General features: G+C 47.1%; 1 protein-coding gene across 4 annotated transcripts in view; it reads right to left on the bottom strand.

Moving 5' to 3' along the window:
- The window catches only part of LOC307089398 (NLR family CARD domain-containing protein 3-like), a 46,395-nt gene that overhangs the window by 2,724 nt on the left and 22,246 nt on the right, over positions 1-21,425 (bottom strand). For 3 of the 4 annotated variants that reach the window (XM_079755660.1, XM_079755662.1, XM_079755661.1), the window contains 4 exons: positions 5,812-5,985; positions 4,733-4,906; positions 4,387-4,560; positions 4,172-4,218 (listed from right to left, as the gene is read on the bottom strand). In XM_079755660.1, the coding sequence (XP_079611786.1) occupies positions 4,172-4,218; positions 4,387-4,560; positions 4,733-4,906; positions 5,812-5,985 (569 nt within the window). Of the gene's footprint in view, positions 1-4,171; positions 4,219-4,386; positions 4,561-4,732; positions 4,907-5,811; positions 5,986-8,905; positions 10,740-12,128; positions 12,355-12,531; positions 12,599-13,387; positions 13,505-13,671; positions 13,769-19,958; positions 20,082-21,425 lie in introns of those variants that run through there. The other variant, XM_079755665.1, reaches the window with a different exon arrangement.

Raw genomic sequence — 21,425 nt, 5'->3', positions numbered from 1 at the left:
GTCTACATTGTTTTCAAGATATTAGACTTTGAAAGGTTCCAATACACATCCATTGTAATCCACCTGTATAAACCACAGACTGAACCAGCTGAGCTCACATACAGGCTGAAAACTAACTGTTGGTACCATAGACCCGGTTCATACATACTATACATGTACACATACACATACGAACACACAGCGACACAAACAAACTAGACATACATAAACACAGGGAAACATAGCTATACACACTGTGGCAACCCGTCCCCAACCCCTCGGGTTGGACGGCCCAGGGGAGAGGTTGTGGAGGGCATGTACCACCCACAACCGTCCCGACATGGTGGACGAGCTGGTCCGGCAGCTCGAGAACTGGCAGGTGGCAGCTGAGTGTCAGCACCCGGAACCCGTCGCGGGCCGCCGAGCCGCGTAGGGACCGACGAGAACCGAAAGACGGACAACAGTCGCCCCCACAGAGGCCGCCATCCTTCTCCCCGGAACCCCGGGAGGATCGACGGTGCTACAACTGTGGATGAACTGGGCACCTAGCCCGACAGTGCACCGGAAGCAGGGATGTGTCCATGCCGTCGGCCTTCGCTGACGGGGGACGGTCCGGACCGTGTCTCCTGGCTACCTGTTGGGCACACCAGAAACCCGGAGCCCCAACTCTCCCAGTACGGGTAGGGAATAAGGACACTGAGGCCCTCCTGGATACCGGCAGTACAGTGACCCTCCTTCGCCCCGACCTAGAGGGGGGACGGCGGGGCGAGCCGATAGAGGTCGCTTGTGTACATGGGGACACCCGCACGTACGATACTTGTCACGTGGTCGTGCGGACCTCCCAAGGGGTGTATGTGACACGGGCCGGTATCATGCCCAACCTTCCCGTACCCCTACTCATAGGCAGGGACTGCCCCATATTCCACCGCCTGTGGAACCCCGTCCCGGGTTCCCGACCCCTGCGGGCCCAGCCACGACGGCCCGGGCGAACTGGCCGACCCGCTTATGTGGCTCGACTGGCCCCCTCAACCCCAGCGGAATCGTCAGCAGAGGACGGCGGGACCGAGGGGGACGGACCCCGCCGGGTACCCCAGCCCACTCAACGGGAGGACCCCACTGAGCGGAGGGACCACCCCTGGACACGCCGGATACCCTGACGGGGACCGAGCAGACCGGCCCACAGGGAGGATCCGAGAGCTCCCCTCTCACCGAGTTTTCGGATTTTTTCCCGACCAGGGGGGGAAGAACGGATCGACCCGGACAGTTTGCCAGCGCCCAATTACAGGACGACGCCCTGAAACACGCCTGGAGCCACTTCCTCGCCCATGAAGGCCAAGCGAGGGAATCGGTGAGTTGCCTACCACACTCTCACTTCAGCACCAAGGGTGAATGAGCCCACTCCCACCTGTTAGGAACCCATTTAGGCATGGATAAAACCAGGGAAAGGATCCTAGCTCGGTTTTATTGGCCTGGGGTGAAAGGAGACCCTCGGTTCAAAACCCTCTGATCCCCATGCCGATCATTGAAATCCCGTTTGACCGGATAGTTCTGGACATTGTCAGCCCTCTCCCGTAGACCAGCAGGGGACATAGATATATCCTAGTCATGGTTGATTATGCCACCAGGTACCCCGAAGCCCCCTCCGCGCCGCCACTACCAAGGCGGTAGCTAAGGAGCTAATGCTGCTGTTCAGTAGGGTGGGGATAGCCAGCGAAGTTCTAACCGACCTGCTTTATGTCCCGAGTTATGAAAGAATTGCTTAGTCTCCTCCAGGTGATACAGCTCCGGACCTCGGCGTACCACCCCTAGACCAACGGGCTTGTGGAACGCTTGAACGAAACACTAAAACAAATGTTGAAGATGGTCATGGATGCAGACGGGAAGAACTAGGACCAGCTCCTGCCCTATGTACTCTTCGCAGTCCGCGAAGTGCTCCAAGTCTTGATGGGTTTCTCTCCCTTCGAGTTGCTGTACGGGAGAACAACCAAGGGGCTCCTCGACCTCGCCAAGGAGACATGGGAGAGTCGGCCGTCCCCCCATCGCACCATGGTCGACCATGTGGAGCAGGTGAGGGACCGCATGGCCCAGGTCTGGCCCATCGTCCGGGACCACCTCCGGCAGGCCCAGCAGGCCCAGGCCCTGGGGCCCAGCTATGCGTATTTCGGCCCGGAGACCTGGTCATGGTGCTCATTCCGACGGCGGAGTGAAAATTCTTGGCCAAGTAGCAGGGGCCTTACGAGGTCGTCAACAAGGTGGGGGATGTGAACTACCGGGTATGGCAGCCTGGGAGATGCAAACCCACCCAGCTCTATCATATTAATCTGCTGAAGCAGTGGAGGTCTGGACCCTCCCCACCAGCGCCGGCTCCCCTCATTCTGGCCGCCCGGCGCGACATACCAGTGGTCTCCATGGGGGACGACCTCAGCCCCGCCCAGAAGCAGGACCTTGAAGAGGTCATCCTTCAACACCAGGATGTCTTTTCAGAAATACCAGGGAGGACCACGGTAACACAGCATGACATTAAGACGGCGCCCGGCATCACGGTGCGTGTCCCCCCCTACCGGGTCCCAGAAGCCCGTAGGAACGCCATCCAGGAGGAAGTCACCAGAATGCTCTAGCTCCGGGTCATAGAAAAGTCTCGCAGTGCCTGGTCTAGTCCCGTCGTCCTGGTCCCCAAACCCGACGGCACATTCCGTTTCTGCAACGACTTCCGGAAACTCAATGAGGTATCGGACTTCGACGCCTACTCCATGCCCAGGGTCGATGAGCTGATCGAGCGGCTCGGGCCGGCCCGCTACCTCACCACCCTGGACCTCACCAAGGGGTACTGGCAGGTGCCACTCACCAGGACCGCTAGGGAGAAAACGGCGTTTGCCACTGGCCCCGGCCCACCTCCAAAAAGCAGGTGAAATCATTTCTGGGTCTGGTAGGGTACAACAAGAGATTTATCCCCGGCTTCGCCACTCTTGCCAGCCCCCTAAATGATCTGACCCGAAAGGTCTTGCCGGACCGGGTAACGTGGACAGAGGCAGCAGAGGGAGCCTTCACAACCCTCAGACGGGCCCTCTGCTCAGTGCCCGTCCTGATAACCCCTGACTTCTCGCTACCCCTAAAAGTCCAAACCGACGCATCCGAAGTGGGGCTGGGAGCGGTACTCTCCCAGGTTCGGGCGGGAGAAGAACACCCGGTGACTTACATCAACAGGAAGCTCCTCTCCAATGAGAGGAACTATTCTACCAGGGAGAAGGAGGCCCTGGCCATCAAATGGGCCCTGGACAAGCTGAGATATTATCTCCTGGGCCGGGAGTTCACGCTCGTTACCGACCATGCACCACTGAAGTGGATGGCCGAGGCGAAGGACACCAACGCACAGGTGACGAGGTGGTTCCTGGCACTCCAGGATTATAGGTTCCAGGTGGACCACAGGCGGGGCAGGGAAAAGGCCAACGCCAACGCTCTGTCCCGCCGAGATGCGTGCCTATGGGTGGTCGGAGACAACCCAAGGTGTAAACCAGCGGTGGAGGAGTGTGGCAACCCTTCCCCAACCCCTCGGGTTGGACGGCCAAGGGGAGAGGTTGTGGATGGCGTGTACTGCACATATCCAGCAGACGGAGCCAGAGGACATCCATTTTGTCACCCTAATCGGCGAGATAGAGAACACCTGCGGCAGTGAACGAGGAGGAAGAGGTACCCATTAAAAGGCTGTGTCACCTGTCCCTAAACAGGGTTGGAGACGGGAGAAACCCGAGAACCCCAGAACTCCGTATGGACGAGAAGACGACAGGAGTTAACCGAGCCATTCCCGGCATATCCTAAGGAGGACGCACACCGGCAAAGGACCGACCGCCGTGGATCGGAGGCCCGACAGGATCAACCTCCCTCTCCCGGAGAGAACAGAACATTGACCCCTTTTTCCATGGCTCACGGAGTCACAGTATGATTTTCGTTTTCCCCGCGTTGGATCCTCATCCACGCGATTTTCTGATTTACCACGAATAAATGCCCCTCCGGGCTTTCAACCAGCCATGACGTGTGGTAATTTCTGCATGACCGAGACATTCCTGGGGCCGGGTTGCCACAACTCGTATACACAAGTCCACATGGGAATGACTGGACGTCACCTCCTGCTGTGTGGATGGACATTACATCTCAATAGTGAGTGTGTGTTGTGATGAATCGAACAGACACTTACATTTCTTGAGAGTTGGTTTCAGCCTCCACACTCCACCGTGCTCCACACTAGGGGAATCAAAGTGAGAGCCGCATGTTGAAATATTCACCTTCATCATCTGCTGTCTCATCACGTTCTACACAACATGAGTTACAGCTGCCTTTTCAAACCACTTAATCTAGCAGCGGATTAAATAAGAGACTTTATCCCTGAGTGGTGAGCTGTCCTCTCCATACCTGAGAGTGTCCAGTCTCCAGCGTGGATCCTCCAGTCCAGCAGAGAGCAGCGCAGCTCCTGAGACGCCTGGATGATTGTAGCTCAGGTCCAGCTCTCTCAGATGGGAGGGGTTGGAGCTCAGAGCAGAGGCCAGAGAAGCACAGCCTTCCTGTGTGACCAGGCAGCCAGACAAGCTACACACACACACACACACACAAACACACACACCACACACACACACACACACACACACACACACACACACACACACACACACACACACAAGAATTATTACGTTTTTAGAGGTAAATCTGTTGGATGTCCTCTGATGTGGAACTTTTGGTGTAACTGTTGAGTAAAACTGACCTGAGAGTTTCCAGTGTACAGTGTGGACTCCCCAATCCAGCAGAGAGCAGCTTCACTCCTGAATCCTGCAGATCATTGGAACTCAGATCCAGCTCTCTCAGACTAGAGTAGTTGGAGCTGAGAACGGAGGCCAGAGTTTCACAGCATGTCTCTGACAGATGACAGCCATTCAGCCTGCACACACAATAAACAGAACAAGTTAGGAACTGTGATTTAAGTAACTTGCATCTTTTACTGTTAACAAAATTAAGGACGTGTTGAAAACTTAAATTAGAGATGTTTTATTCATTTAACTACATCCAGCCATACCACACAATAAACAGAACATGTTAGGAACTGTGATGTTAATAAACTGGATCTTTAAATATTAAGAGTTAGATTTCACATAGTTCATAAACAAATCATATCATTATGCTTAAAAAAAGTTTCATTAAGTTTTATGAACTACCAGGTTTAGTTCAGTGCTGAATTAAAGCGTGGCTGTATTGCAACGTCGGTGTGATCGCTCTTTTGGGAAGCACGACCCGCTTAAGTTCCCATGAAGACACTCTGCTTTGATCAGAAAACTAAAACACTGGTTTGTACTTTGTGCAAAGTTTCATTGAAATGTCGCCGCAGCACTAGCGCTATTCAAGAGACTGTGAAGAAATGCACTATTCTGGACGACCCAGTGAAGAAAATAAATCCTAATTGGAGTATATTATTAGTAGGTATTTGATTGAGTAGGAGGAGGAGGAGGAGGAGGAGGAGGAGGTGGAGGAGGAGGAGGAGGATGAAGAGTTGGTTGGTGAAGGAAGAGATGTCGAGGCGCTGGCGGTGAAAACAGAAAAAGACCCCCTATGCATTCAAAACATTAACAACTGATTTAAAGTGACTGAATATGTTCACATGAATGGACACAGATTGATGGTAGGTGACCAAGGACATTGCCATGTTTAATAAAGGGATTGGACCACATTTGTTAGGGTGCCACCAAATGAGAAAGTGTCTTGAGCCTTGAGAGGACATATTTTACTTATTTAGACCTGTTAACTCCCTCTGATTGTGGTGTAACTGTTTGACCATTGAGTAAAACTGACCTGAGAGTTTCCAGTGTACAGTGTGGACTCCCCAGTCCAGCAGAGAGCAGCTTCACTCCTGAATCCCCCAGATCATTGGTACTCAGGTTCAGCTCTCTCAGACTAGAGGCGTTGGAGCTGAGAACGGAGGCCAGAGCTTCACAGCATCTCTCTGACAGATGACAGCCATTCAGCCTGCACACAGAATAAACAGAACATGTTAGGAAATGTGATTGAAGTAACGTACATCTTTTACTTTAAAATATTGAAGGACTTATGATGAAAACTTTTAATAGAGATGTTTTATTAATTTAACAAATATATACTAGTCAATAAATTAGATCCTTATTTTTATTCAATATATATTCAATTCTATTTTTATTCAGTATTTTATGTATTGTATGTAATACATGTACACCTACAGAGATTTTTTGTATATTAGGGTTACAACCCGCGGTGACAAAAGGGGTGGGGGCTTTCAGGGGCTTAAGCTCCCCCTAAAAAGGCTTAGGCCCCTGCAAGCCCCCCCTTCTCAAAACCCCCAGTCAATTTGTTAATATTGATGTAAAAATACGTTTTTAATAATAATGTGGCGAGCAGCACGAATGACCAGACGGGAGCCCAAGTTATAAGAGCTGGAACTCTCGTGGCCCATACTCCGCGCGACCCTGAGAAAGACTTTATGTAAACCCACCACACACACACCTGAAACACACATCCTATCGCCCACAACCACGACTGCCTCGGTGCCGCCGACCCTCCCAGGATCCGTTGCGGCACTTGGCGACCACGGCCATGATCGCCACAATAATATATATATATATATATATATATATATATATATATATATATATATATATATATATATATATAATTATATTATTATTGTATTGTGGCAGACTGCAGGGAGGAGTGAGGGGACTGGTAGGTCTGGCAACCTGCTGGCTCCACCCCAAAGCCTTACATGGACTTCCTCCCTTTACCGAGGCAAGCCTGGGGATCATTAAGCAGGGGTGCTTGGGCTTAAGAGGGCTAGCAAACAACAGACATGGGAAGGTAGGGCAGTGTGAACCAGGAAGGCTAGCACACTACAGGCAGGATCTGTGTGATCGCCTGGAAGCGAGGTACGGCCTTAGAGAAAGAGATAGGTGTAAAGTGTTGGACTGATTACGGACGGTATCCTAGAGGAGGTGGATGACGCTTTTCCCACCCTGGGGGTTTAGTTTAATAGGTAAATAAACCATTCCTTCGAACTGCTCGCTGTGTGTTGTGTCATTATAGAGCTCTTAAGTCCCCCCCTTCCGGTAAACCACCATCTGGCCTATGAGATCGTAAAATATGAATGGGTTTCAATGGAGGGAAAGTAATTATTTTCTGGTCCCAGTCTTTATATTTCCTTGATTACACATATGTTGTTGGTGGATTTAAATTATAATTTTTCATGCAAAGAAAACAAAAAAAATTTGCGAAGAAGTTTGTTAATGTTAGGTTTTGTGAATCGACGCGAATGATATACGTCACCACCACTCTGGTACAGACATGGCGATCTCTGCTCCACCTCAGCGCTTTTTTCCAAGGGGAGGATAACAGCATCGAAAGCGGTGAAACCCATTATAAGTCAGGGCATGTGTAGATTTTCAGTTATGACGATGGGGAGATTGTCGGTCTTGTCCACGCCAGTCGCAGGGAGCGTTACGTCACATACGAGACGTGTAGTCTTTTTCATTGTGTTTTCTCTACAGCCTTTAACTGAAAAATTGCACAATAAACGGTCAAACTCTCTAAATTGTCAATTTAAATCCACAAACAACATATGTGTAATCAAGGGCATATAAAGACTGGGACCAGAAAATAATAAATTTCTTTCCATTGACTCCCATTCAAATTTTCCTAGCCCAGAGGTCCAATGAGGGGTCTACTGGAAGGGGCGTACTTACGAACTCTATATCTACAACATGAAGAAATCGGACTGACTTATATGTAACAAAACTGAAATATGAAATCATATTTTTAATTTGCTTAAGTGATGATGACCGTTGCTGCTTGTTGTGTGATTTGATTGGTTGATTTGTATCATATTCTAGTGTGTAGTATTATTTGTTACGTCAAAATGTATCAGCCTGCTACAAACAATCTAGCCTCCCGTAGCTCCCGCAATCATAATTCTTTGGCGCGGCTACTGGTTACAACTAATAAGTAAATGTTTAAATATCATTTAGCTGGGCGATCTCTACAGAGAATAAAGTACTCTCATCCTTTGTCTCTTCCCTCTCTCCTTTTTCCCGCTCAATCGTGACCTCTCACCCTTCCCCCAGATGACACTGAAGTGTCTTTATCAACCCATCCTATTGGTTAAACCCAAATCGTCTATGTGTTTTGGGTTTGACCCAAAAATGTTTTAAAATAGTGGGTTATCTTTAATTAATAATAAACTTATATTCATGAATCTATTAGTATCAATAATTACTTATTTATACATATAGCTACATATTTAAATACAGTTGTATTTAACTACTATTAAACAATAGTAATTCTTTCTTTCATTATTTCATTATTGCATAAGCTTTTGAGTTTGACTTTTTAACCTGGATATTCTATTCTCAATTTGAATTTCCCTTCAGCACTACGTCTCGGTCTGCGGTATGTTAGCGGGTTTTCTCCGTCTAAATTTTCTGCGTCCGATCAGCGAACAGAGGGAGTGACTGGGATCAATGACGTCAAAGTCAGCTGTCGTTGACGGACATCTTCACGCACGGTGTTTGGTTTGTCTACAGCCTGCTCGCAATGTGATTCCCGGCAAAACGCTAGCGATTGGTTATGGCAGATCCAGAGTGGCACTGCGCAGATCCAATAGTTTTAAACTTCAACAGAAACCTGCCTTCAAGTGGGTTAACTTTTGTCAATTGAGTAGGTCCAGACTCTCTGTACAAATGAAATGAAGCACGAGAGTCTGGTAGGACCAGGCAATCGTTACACAATATAACGTTTTGTATATTGAGATACATGTTATAAGATAACCTTGAAAGATGTTTTCTATGTTATCATAAAAGTTTATATTCTACTATCAGGTATATTGTGCTGTGTGTATTGTGATACATGGTATTAATGAACCTACAGAGATCTTTTGGAGGATTTGATCACTGGCAGCAGCCTCAGGAGACCCTCCTCTGAAGCAGAGTATTTCTTCAGGTCAAACACGTCCAGCTCCTCTTCTGATGACAGTAAGATGAAGACCAGAGCTGACCACTGAGCAGGAGAGAGATCTTTTTTGATCAGACTTCCTGATGTCATGGACCGTTGGATCTGCTCCACTAGACAACGGTCGTTCAGCTCATTCAGACAGTGGAACAGATTGATGCTTCTCTCTGGAGAGAGATCTTCATCTATCTTCTCCTTGATGTAAGACACTGTTTTCTGATTGGTCTTTGAGCCCCTTCCTCTCTGTCTCAGCTGATTGTGTTTAAACCAAGTGATCAGTGATCTACTATTTTTTTTTCGCAGCAGACCTCGTAGGAGATTCCAATTGGTCTCCATAGAGAGGCCCAGGAGGAATCGGAGGAACAAGTCCAGGTGTCCATTCTCACTCTGTAATGCCTTGTCCACAGCTCTCTTGTAGAGGAGGAGGAGTTCATCTTCACCAGAGGTTGGTGGTTCTTCTGAGAGCAGATTGACCCCAGTGTCAATGAAGGACAGAAAGACATAAAGGGCAGCCAAAAACTCCTGGAGGCTCAGATGGACAAAGCAGAACACCTTGTCCTGGTACAGCCCACACTCCTCTTTAAAGAGCTGGGTGAACACTCCTGAGTACACTGAGGCTGCTCTGATATTGATGTCACACTCTGCCAGGTCTGCCTCGTAGAAGATCAGGTTGCCTTTCTCCAGCTGGTTAAAAGCCAGTTTTCCCAGAGAAATAATGATCTCCCTGCTCTCTGAACTCCAGTCTGGATCTGTTTCAGCTCTCCTATGATACTTTCTGTCCCCCTGTATGGACTGAACCCTCAGGAAGTGGCTGTACATCTGAGTCACGGTCTTGGGCATCTCTTCTCCTATCTGGGATGTTTTGAAGAGGTCCTCCAGAACTGTAGCAGTGATCCAACAGAAGACTGGGATGTGACACATGATGTGGAGGCTTCGTGATTTTTTGACGTGGGAGATGATAGAGCTGGTCAGCTTCTCCTCTCTGAATCTCTTCCTGAAGTACTCCTCCTTCTGTTGGTCGGTGAACCCTCTCACCTCCGTCACCATGTCAACACACTCAGCAGGGATCTGATTGGCTGCCGCAGGGCGTGTGGTTATCCAGATGCGAGCGGAGGGAAGCAGGTTGCCCCTGATCAGGTTTGTCAGCAGCACGTCCACCGAGGTGGACTTTCTGGCATCAGTCCAGATTGGGTTTCTCTGGAAGTCCAGAGGAAGTCGACACTCATCCAGTCCATCCAAGATGAATACAACTTGGAACCGGTTGTATCTGCAGATTCCTGCTTCTTTGGTCTCAATAAAGAAGTGATGAAGAAGTTCCACCAAGCTAAACTCTTTCCCTTTCAGTAAATTCAGCTCTCTGAAAGTGAGGAGAAATGTGAAGTGTATGTCATGGTTGGCTTTGCCTTCAGCCCAGTCCAGAGTGAACTTGTGTGTTAAGATGGTTTTACCTATGCCAGCAACTCCAGTTGTCATTATTGTCCTGATTGTTTGATCTGGTCCAGGTAAGGGTTTAAAGATATCCTCACATCTGATTGGTTTTTCTTCAGCTGGTTTCCTGGAAGCTGTTTCAATCAGTCTGACCTCATGTTCCTGGTTGAACTCTCCACTGCCTCTCTCTGTGATGAAGAGCTCTGTGTAGAAGTCATTCAGATCTGTTTGCTGTCCTGCTTTAGCGATTCCCTCAACCACACACCTGAACTTCTTCTTCAAATGAGACTTGATTTTATGTTGGCACTCAACAGCAGCAGATCCTAAAAGACAAAACAACAGAAGACATCAGTTAGTGGATGGTGACATCAATGGAAACATGTCAATATTTCCTGTTAGGGAATTATCTTATGATCAACTTGATCAACTGCATGTTACAGTTTCAAAATTTTATTATTTTGCTATTTTCACAGCAATATGATTGGTCTAATAATAGTGAATCAGTAAATAATATTTTTCTATGCTGACATAAAAAGATAGTCTTGCATCTCTTCTACTGAGTTAATCTGCTGTTAATCTGCAGTATAATGTTTAAAGATCCTATGGCATGAGAATTTCACTTTCTGAAGTTTTCTAACATTAATATGAGTTCCCCTATCCTACCTATGCTCCCCCAGTAGCTATAAATTTCGTTGGGTGTAAAACGAGCACTAGGCATTCTGATCCGCCTTTGAAAAAACAAAGCTCAGACGCGCCGTTTCTGAATTTTCCCTGTATGTCGTCATAAGGGGAGATGCCACCTCCCCTTTCTCTGCCTTGCCAGCCTAGAGAATTTGGCTCGCCAAAGAGACAATGAGCTATGACCGTGCAAGCGCCACATGTGTGTGTGTGTGTGTGTGTGTGTGCGTGTGATTACACACACTGTAACGCAAGTGTTGTACACTTCTTTGTTATTTGGATCACCGTTCTGAGTTGGTGTTATGGCGCATAACACGTCGGTTCTTTGACTTCTCTGGTCTCTTCCACAACGAAAATGTAGTTGGGGTTATCTCAGCGGGCAGCCGGCAGCCGGCAGCCGGCGGTTCAGTCTACGTCAGATTGATGTGGAAGTGGAAGAACCAGAGACGTCGGAGAACCCGACGCAGCCGTGATAATATGTATTATATGATACATATTATTGATATTACACGAGACTCTTACTGGGGGTTATCTCAGCCTTGGTTGAAAAGGAATTGGGGGAAAGGAACTTTGGCTGTGACTCCCTAAAGTACATGAACCACGACATGGAGGAGAAAGGGATTGTTGTCCGCGATTGCCTCCCACTTGAGCCCCGCTTCCCGCTGCCGAGGGACCACCGCCTTGGCGCTGCAGGAGGCGGTGGTGCCTAAGCGCTGCCCACTTGTAACCGAAAGGTCGCTAGTTCGATCCCCAGCTCCTCCTAGCTGATTGTTGATGTGTCCCTGAGTAAGACACTTAACCCTAACTGCTCCTGACGAGCTGGTTGTCGCCTTGCATGGTTGACTCTGCCGTCGGTGTGTCAATGTGTATATTAACTGATGTAAGTCGCTTTGGATAAAAGCGTCTGCTAAATGCCCTAATTGTAATTGTAAGTCTGAACAGAACAAATAAGAATCTCATACTGCTCTTCAAAATTTAATTATTCTCTATTTTAAAGATGAGTCTCCTCTGTCTTCAGAATAAGAGTCTCTTACTGCCCCACAGTGTGTTGGCCAGTTCTTCCTGGTTCATCTCCATCAGGCAGAGCTTTGTGATGTCCACCACTCCCTTTATGGCGCACATCCTCTGCTCCTCGTTCTTGTTATCCACCTCCTCCTCCTCCCTCTGACTCACTGAGCATTGTGGGTAATCTGAGAAGAGATCCCTCCAGAGCTTCTTCAGCTCCTTGTCTAGAAAAGCGTGTGCGTTCTCCTCAGCCCTCTGGAACAGAACAAAATCAAGGAGAACTTTACTCTGAACTCACTGAGGACATCAGAAGCATCTGTTCTAGATTCACGTCCGCTGGTCTAAAGAGGGAAGCCTGGAGACTATTAGCACCACAAGAGATGCTTTCTAATGAAGAGCTGAAGTCAAATGTCTCGGTGGACATTTACATACCTCGATCAGCTCTGATTGATGCTGCTGTACAGACTGAGCACTGGTAACATTTGACCTCTCCTGGGGTCTGTGGAGAACACACACACACACACACACACACACACACACACACACACACACACACACACACACACACACACACACACACCTATTATATTTATCTTCTCCACAGAGTCTCATAACAACCAACTGGACTGTGTCCGTCGTCTGTGTAGGAGCCAGATATACTACAACAGTTTATTTACTGCACATCAGTTCATATCTCTCATAGTGTGTGACTCCTTGTGTCAGGGCTCCCTCTAGAGGTGGAGAGGGAGATGACAGTGTGTGACTCCTTGTGTCAGGGCTTCCTCTAGAGGTGAGGAGGTGACAGTGTGTGACTCCTTGTGTCAGGGCTCCCTCTAGAGGTGGAGAGGGAGATGACAGTGTGTGACTCCTTGTGTCAGGGATCCCTCTAGAGGTTCAGAGGAAGGTGACAGTGTGTGACTCCTTGTGTCAGGGCTCCCTCTAGAGGTCAGGAGGGAGATGACAGTGTGTGCTACCTGAGACCATAGGTGGAACAGATACAAGCCAGTCAGTCATTGAGCGAAGTGCGAAGAAATCAGTGTGACTAAAAGTTCATCAACTGAATCCACATTTGGTCTTTGCTTATTCTCACTCACACAGACACACACACACACGCACACACACACGCACACACAAACACACACACACACACACACTCACTCACTCTCACACACACACACACACACACACACAGAATCAATTGCATTTTTCCTAACTTGAAAACATCAGTATCGTTTTAGTCTAATAATAACAACACAGCCTGTTTTCATCGTCTGTTTGAAACTCCTACCTCTCCTCTCTGGAGGGGCGTCCATCTTTGAAGTCAGGAGGTCTATCCATAGACCAATCACTCTTCATGGAGACACAGCTGGGTCCAGGGGAGTCTGCTCTCTGCAGCTTGGCCCTTCTACAAAAACAAGATCCAGGATTTATGGACGATTGATAGAAGCTGTTTATTTATAATCTCTGATAAATCCTCACCTTTTCCCGATATACTGATTTCTATTTTCAAACCTAACAGGTAGTGAGCTCTGAGATGGACAACAGTCACAGAAAGTGAGATACTCTTCTTACCTCTTAGCTCTCCTCTGGCGACCATGTTCCCCAGACAGAGTGGTTTTAGAGGGAGGACCCCCCTCCTCTCTCTCCTCATCCATAGTAGACTGGAGACCTTGACACAAACACAACTCCATAAGTTTTCTATGGCCACTCAGTGTTTATTCTCTGCTTTTAGATGAGTTGTATATTTCCGGTCACAGGGAACTGGAACTGTGGTCTCTGTTAACTTTGGACGAGAGGCAGGGTGGTCTTTCCTAGATGCATATTCATAGACCCTCTCATTCTCAAGGAGGGGAAAGATGAGCAGATGCTGCCCAGACTTTTTCTAATATACTATTTAATAATGTATCACCATACCAACTGCTCCCTGTGCTGGATAAACCGCTCTGAAGGCACGACCAGTTTCCTCAGAGTACAAGATACTCAGAGTACAAGATGCTCAGAGTACATGATTCTCAGAGTGCAGGGTACTCGGAGTGCAGAGTACTCAAAGTTCAGAGTACTCAGTAAGGGTTAGCATGTTTTACTTGCGTGTGATTCTGTAATAGCAGGGGACTTTCTTTATTAATTGAGAGTCTCCATGGAATGTTGTTGGGTTGGATTCTTCTTGTGTTTTCTCCTTCCTTGTGTTACACCCTTTACTGGCAGGTATTCAGATGCAAGACGCACACACATACACACACACACTGTGACGGCTCTCTGGCCTTCGTTTGTCCTAATGCCTGTGATGTTCTTGACGGGCCCCCTGCAGCCGTTAAGAGATCCTCCGCTCTGCCCACGGGGGGGGGGGGGGGACTGACGGCTAGTTCGTCCTGTGCCTTTGTTGGAAGGCGGACGGCTACCGTAGCTCATTTTGTTTGGTTGTGTTTGCATTCTGTCTGTTTTGATTTGGCGCAGACGTTTTGTGCATTTGTGTTTTTTATTAATCATTTGCACGCTGGGAACACGAAATAAACCATTGTTTGTTCATGGTGAACCCTACTCTGGCCCGCTCATTTATGTTGCATCCTTTCTGTCTGTGACACATTTCAATGTCTTTATTTGTGTCCGCATTTATAAAATACTTTGCAGGGGCACAAATATTTTCAGTTGCTTTTGATACATCCTCGAAACAACATGTTGTAATGCTTGAGTCAAACATGCACAGAGTAGACAATACGTACACATGAGCTTATTCAATCAACGTTGGTTGCACACAGTCTGTTAACATACAGAGAAAATCTATGGGTACAGAAAACACCTCCTCCTCCAAATAGCTCGGCTGCCTATAATGGAGGAGATTGAGCAATATGTTGCAAGCTGCTTTGCTTTACATTTGGACAACCTCATAATTCTCAAGCCTCTGACCACCAGCCTGTGGACATGACCTAGGCTGCCGAAAATAAAAACGATGAGCTGGCATTTATAGCCTAAACGTATAATAGCTTGCAATAATGGTTGGTACTTAACTTGTTTAGTGAGGAAAGCTTCCTCTAAACTTGAGTCAAAAGTGCAACCAACTTCCCATAGGAAAACCTCTCTGCTATTCTCATCAATCACAATGACATCTGGTGTATTTGCTGTTATACCTTGAAATACATGGGGGTCATTGCATTGAAACATTTCTGGTTTCACACATGAATGTTTGTAGAACAAAACAGAGGAATCAAACATGGGTGACACATCTTTGGTGATAATGTCAACAATTCTGTCATGCCTGGCTATGTATAGTCCTTGGTAAACATTACAGCCGTTTAAAATGTGGGACATAGACTCTATGGTCTGACGCTGTCCATGGTGTAGACAGTGAGAGTCATGATTATTGGGATACCAGATGGACAGATTCAGTTTAGTTGGCAGCACCTGAAGGCGTGCCTTTACCGTAAAAATTAGGATATCCTCATCGATAGCTGCATTTTTTAGAATCGAGTGGGACACAGAGTGATCAGCTGACTGGAGGCAGGCAAGCTTCCCTTGCAGCCTCAGTCCTGTCCAGCGCTCCTTTCTCTCTTGCTTTCTGAGCGTTAGAAGGTGCGCACGCGCCGATGGTGGGGAGCGCGCTTGATTGTCCGTCGCGGCTCACTGTTGCGTGCACATTTATTGACAGGTCCGTGATCACAGACTTGGAGACGCTCACCGTCTCGTTGTCCGCTCTTTTCCACTCCAGGGAAACACCAGTCCAGTCACACAGGTCGTTCAGGTCGGGCCAGTCAGAGTTTACGCCAAACCCTGGCGCATTGGTGTCCAGTTTACCACTGGGCTTCTTTTTAAACCAAAGGAAGCTGGGAAGGTTGCTCGTTTTCGGGACCTTGCGCCGCTCCAGGTCGAGAATGAGTGAGGCTCTGGCGATCTCTCTGACTGCTTGATCGTCGCTGTTAAGCATGTTTAATAAATGGGCAAGGCGTGTGGAAATATATGTCCATTCAATGTCTGTTATCCCTAGTCTCCCCTCCCGCTTACTGTGAAACATGAAGTCACGGGTTGTGTGTGTGCTCATGCCAAACCACTCTCTCACTCGTTGTACAGTTTTGTTGTTGAGTTCGTACAATACCTTCTTCACATACCAAGGTATGTGAACATTGGAGAAGAGATGGTGTATTTTTGCCAGAGCAATCTGCCCGATCGCCTCCAGTTTCATAACCAGAGGGAGAGGAGAGGAGTGTATCATGTCCAGCCTGGTAATGCAGTCTGTGACAATCTCGTCTACTTGCGCTGTCCACTCCCGGCGATATTGAATTTATGGCCGAGGTAGCTCTATGTTTCGTGGCGCGCAAAGACTCTGATTGGTACATTGTTTATTGTGAATGTTGGGATTGTGTCTGATTTGGCATGATACCAGCGATTGCCGCCACTCCTCCTCTCATAAAAGACAGCACATTTTGATTGTTTCACCTGTAGTCCAGACCACTCTAAAAAAGACACAGTCCTGGAAAGCATGTCTTTTATAACGCCTTCGTGTCGGGAGCATACGACCACGTCGTCTGCATACCCCTGCACGGGGTTGGGGGAGTAGGTGTTAAGGGGCGCACACTGGCACATCCACCGTATCCATCCATTGATTGCCAGCACAAAGTTCACCGCGCTCCACGGGCAGCCCGTTTTTATACCCAGTTGTAATGGGATTGGGTCCGTGAGCTGTTTGCCGCATATCACTTGGATAAAGGAATCCTTATAGACGTCTTTGACTATGTCTATATACACCTGAGGCAGATGTATTTCTTTCAGGGATCTAAACATAATGTTGTGCGCCAGGGTTCCAAATGCGTCACGATAATCTAAAAACACTGCGTAAAAGCGGGATGAATCGTGTTTAAAATCATCAATGCCCGTCTTAAGGCAAAAAGTATGTTCATTCATCCCTTGCCTTTCTATGTAGGCTTTCTGCTTTGTGGACAGAATATTATTTTCCACTAGCCACGGTAGAATACGGGAGAGAAGGCATTTCATGAACACCTTATAAACAGTTGGGAGGAGGGATATGTCTCTCCATGTAGTCGGATCGTCTGGGATGTTATCTTTTTTCGGTATTCTGTGAACGAGAGCCCCTTTCCATGAGTCGGGTACTCTCTTGTTCTCCAGACATACATTAAAGATTGTTGTTAGAGTCCTATATGAGTTTGTGCTTTTGAGTGTTTCGTACGTGACCCCATCTACGCCACTTGCTTTATAATGAGGTAAACTGTCAATTACCTTTTTCACCTCTTCTTCGGTGAAATGTGCAGTGTTTGGTAGATGCTCTGGTTCGGATGATGGCATCAGGCCGGTCCAGGGTGGGGGTGGCAGGGGGGCTGCAGATGACGTTTGGCCATTCCCTTGGCATTTATCCTCACAGTAGGGCTGTATGTGTGCGGTGTTACTGGAGCAGGGGGGCGGGGCGGGGTACTCGCTATTATTCAGAATGATTTGGATCGCTTTTGTTCTTCTGTTTTGCCACAGATATGAAAGTTTATTGCGTTTTACTTTCCTGGAATGTCGGCTTTGTACGGCCCCAAGAGAGGGCTGGATTATATCCCTTACAAAGCGGAGTTGTATCTCAATCCAGGAAGCGAGTGAAGCTGATGTTAATTCCCCAGGGAAAGGTTGGCCCACTGGAAGTTTCTTCAGGATGCGTGCTGTGTATTTCAAAAAAGGCTCTCCATATGATAATCCACTGAATATGCCATTCTTGTAGAATACGCCGTTGAGAAGTGATATTAATCTCATCTACTTGCCCGGATCTGCTGACGAAAGGAAGTGCGTTTTTTGCTGCACTTTCTTTGTATCCAACGTCTCTCTAAATGCCCTTTCTGCCATTTGGAAATCATTCCAGTGATGTTCAGTCAGTGGTCCAGAGAATGTTGAAAAGTCTGTGTAGGGATTTGATCCACCCATAGCGTCAAGAGTAGGGTCATGGACAGCCCATGCTTGTTGGTAGATCCTGCCACTTCTCAATGCTTGTTTGTAAGCACCCCTTAACGCCGACACGGCGCACATGATTAGAACAAGTTTGCAGAACATCTCAGCAACTGACTACATTAACGGCGGAAGTTACGACGGTCACACACACACACACACACACACACACACACACACACACACACACACACACACACACACACACACACACACAATCACACGCACACAAATCTTTGCCTTTGCCACGTTTAACATCCTACCCTTTAGTGTACATGAATAATTTTAACGTCTTGAGAGTAGTTAACCAAATGATTTGACACAGGGTCCGTTTGAAACACTGGTAAAGGTGCACCGCAGGACCACCTACTGGTGAGAGGATGTCAGTGCAATTAACTGACTTAAAAAACACGAACCAGTCGTCACCAGTGACTTCTGTGTTGAGCAGTGTTGGGAACGTTACTTTAAAAAAGTAATTAGTTATAGTTACTCACTACTTTTTCCAAAAAGTAACTGAGTTTGTAACTGAATTACTCTATAATAAAAGTAACCAGTTACCAGGGAAAGTAACTATTTGCCTTACTGTAAAAAAAGAAAGTTGCTATATGTCAAAGAATTTGGATTTTTCTGAGCAGTTTTCACTTGGCCTTAATTTGTTAAATGGTTGAACTGCCCATTCAAGGCCCTGATTTACTTCCAACTGAATTTTAATTTGCTTGGTTGCAAAGGCTGTGGAACATCTGCCGAATACTACAGAAAACGCCAACTTTTCATCGGATTGGTCCGGACTCTCCATTTCTGCTGCTTCATCGAATCTGTTTGGTGTGTGCGTTTGCTTGTGTGTGTGTGTGTGTGTGTGTGTGTGTGTGTGTGTGTGTGTGTGTGTGTGTGTGTGGCGCGCGTGTCCTGGCTTGTGTGTAAAAAAACTGGCTCCGATTGGCTACCATGAAACATGACTCTGCCTTAGCCAATCATAATCGCTTATCTCGTTGTTAACCCACCCGGTCTCCTCACTAGCAGTTTGTGTTTGGAGCCAGGGGTGCGTTCGGATTACGCAGTTTATTCAATCAGTTCATAGTAACGCACCGCATTTAACGTACAGTAACGGTAACGGCGTTGTAACAACGGAAACAGTAATTAGTTAGATTACCCCGTTACTGAAAAAATAACGGCGTCACCTAACGCTGTTCTTTTAAACGGCGTTATTGCAAACACTGGTGTTGAGGCGGTCGCGGCAGAGATAATTCAACTTGAAGGTCATGTCCCTCTCATACGAGGGATACTCTCAGATATAGAGTAGGCCTACACTACTGCAGAATGATGCAGGCCCACGGAGAATAAAACCCAGTACAAGATGACGCTTAAGCACCTTCCCTAACCAAGATGGCCGTCTTCCTGTCTAAATAATGTAATTATAATTCCGCACTACAAATATAACAAGTGTACATTATATCTTAAGTACCTTTAAAGTCACCACAGGACACACAACATCCACAAACAACATATGTGTAATCCAGGGCATATAAAAACGGGGACCAGAAAATAATTACTTCTCTCCATTGACACCCATTCTAATTTTCCTAGCCCAAAGGTCCCATGGGGGTCTACCGGAAGGGGCGGACGTACGAGCTCTATGGGGGATCGAATCCAGAACCTTCCAGCCTGGAGTCAAGCGTCCGGTTGAGGTTATAATGACTGTTTCTTCTGATTTAGAATTTGTTCTTAATCACAAGTTCCCCGGAAAGGGGCGGACTTACGAGCTCTATGCCTGGTAGCATTCCATAGAGCAGGAATCTTCAAAATGATTCAATCCAAACATTGTCTACGTTTTTAACCATCTGGTTTTATAGGAAACTAACAATCAAACTATTGATTAGATTCAAAGTTATTCATATATATGATCTATCACGAATCAGAGTGTACTACAGTACCTTAGTCGTCTTCCTGCTGTGATGAAGTGAGCCACACCAAACCGTCCGACCATAACAAGGAAATGATGAACAAACCAGTTGGACCAGTTCCTCTCCCAGTTCATACTCCTCCCAGACTGACGGCGGCTGATCCAAGAATAATAACTTTATTAAAATAAGAACGATGGACAGAGAGCTGTGATGTGTAGAAGCTCAGAGAAAAACCAAGAGACACTTGATGGTTCAACCAGCTTGTAGAGCCACTCAGTCACTGGGTCAGCTGCTTCTCTACAGCAGAACGTACAGGAACACAGATACCATGTTATCAATAAAGAGACTGATAACGTCATGAATAGAAGCACATCAAGTAGAAAACGCCTCCTCTGCTCTTTGTCTGCTGAACACCTCCATGTATAGGCACCAGAACCTATGAGGTCGCGGGGCCAATGGCCACCCCACTTTTCGTGGAAAAAAAAAAAAATAATTTTTAGCCTGTATTGATGAGCTATTTCGTTCACTAGTAATGTTTTGGCCTAATATTGTTACTATACTAACGAAAAGAGCTTTGTCTCCCCACGATCTTATATTGATTAAGTCTAAAACGTTCTCATCGATTCAGTCAATGAGAGTACTACAGCAGGTAGCAATCGCGTTGCCCTGGCCCATGGGTAAGCAAATGATAAGGCACCGCCACACAAGTTAACTAACGATCACTGTAGGCTTCAATACCATGCAAGCATTTCATGTTTTATTTTAATTTTGTTCTACATCACAATTGCATGCTTTAATAAACTATTGTTTTTACCTATCATTACGAGTCTCGTTTGGTCTAGTAGGGAATTCGCACAATGGCCCTGCCACATGCAACTCAAAATCGGGATGACATTACAGCTCATCCGCACATCTCTACTAACTAGACTTCACTGCACTACGCAGAGGACCCCCATCATAATGCCTAGTATAGGAACTCGCCGGGATCCATTGTTATTTACACTTTGTTGCTGCGTTGATGCTGCGTGAAGCACTGCATTAAACACAACCAAATTTGTAGAAAATGATTTCTACAGTCAAATCCAAAAGCCATCTATAATGATGACGATGATGACAATGAAGAAGGTTATTATGATGATTCAGTGTTTAGGTTGCGGTGACGACACATTATTTGGATCACAACGGTGCTGCAGCGCGCCGCTTCATATTGGTGCTAGGAGGGCAATTGACACTCGTGAAATGCGCACCGCGGCGCTTCGGCGCCGGTGTGTGGCCGGCTTTAGGATGATGAGGTGTCACGCTCTGCTCGACACATGCACGCCCATTTGGCCCCCCCCCCCCCCCACCACTGAAATCATTCCGGCGCCACTGCCTCCATGTAGAATCCTCCTCCATCCTTTAAAGACATTACCACCTTGTTTAAATGAACACTTTATTTGCATCAGTGTGAACGTATGAATCAGTAGAATCTATATAAATGGATGATTTCTCTTTTCA

This window comes from Pollachius pollachius (assembly GCF_949987615.1).
Source record: "Pollachius pollachius genome assembly, chromosome: 18".
Lineage (NCBI taxonomy): Eukaryota > Metazoa > Chordata > Actinopteri > Gadiformes > Gadidae > Pollachius > Pollachius pollachius.
Note: the sequence above shows the minus strand (reverse complement) of the source record. Positions and strands in the feature narration are given on the sequence as shown.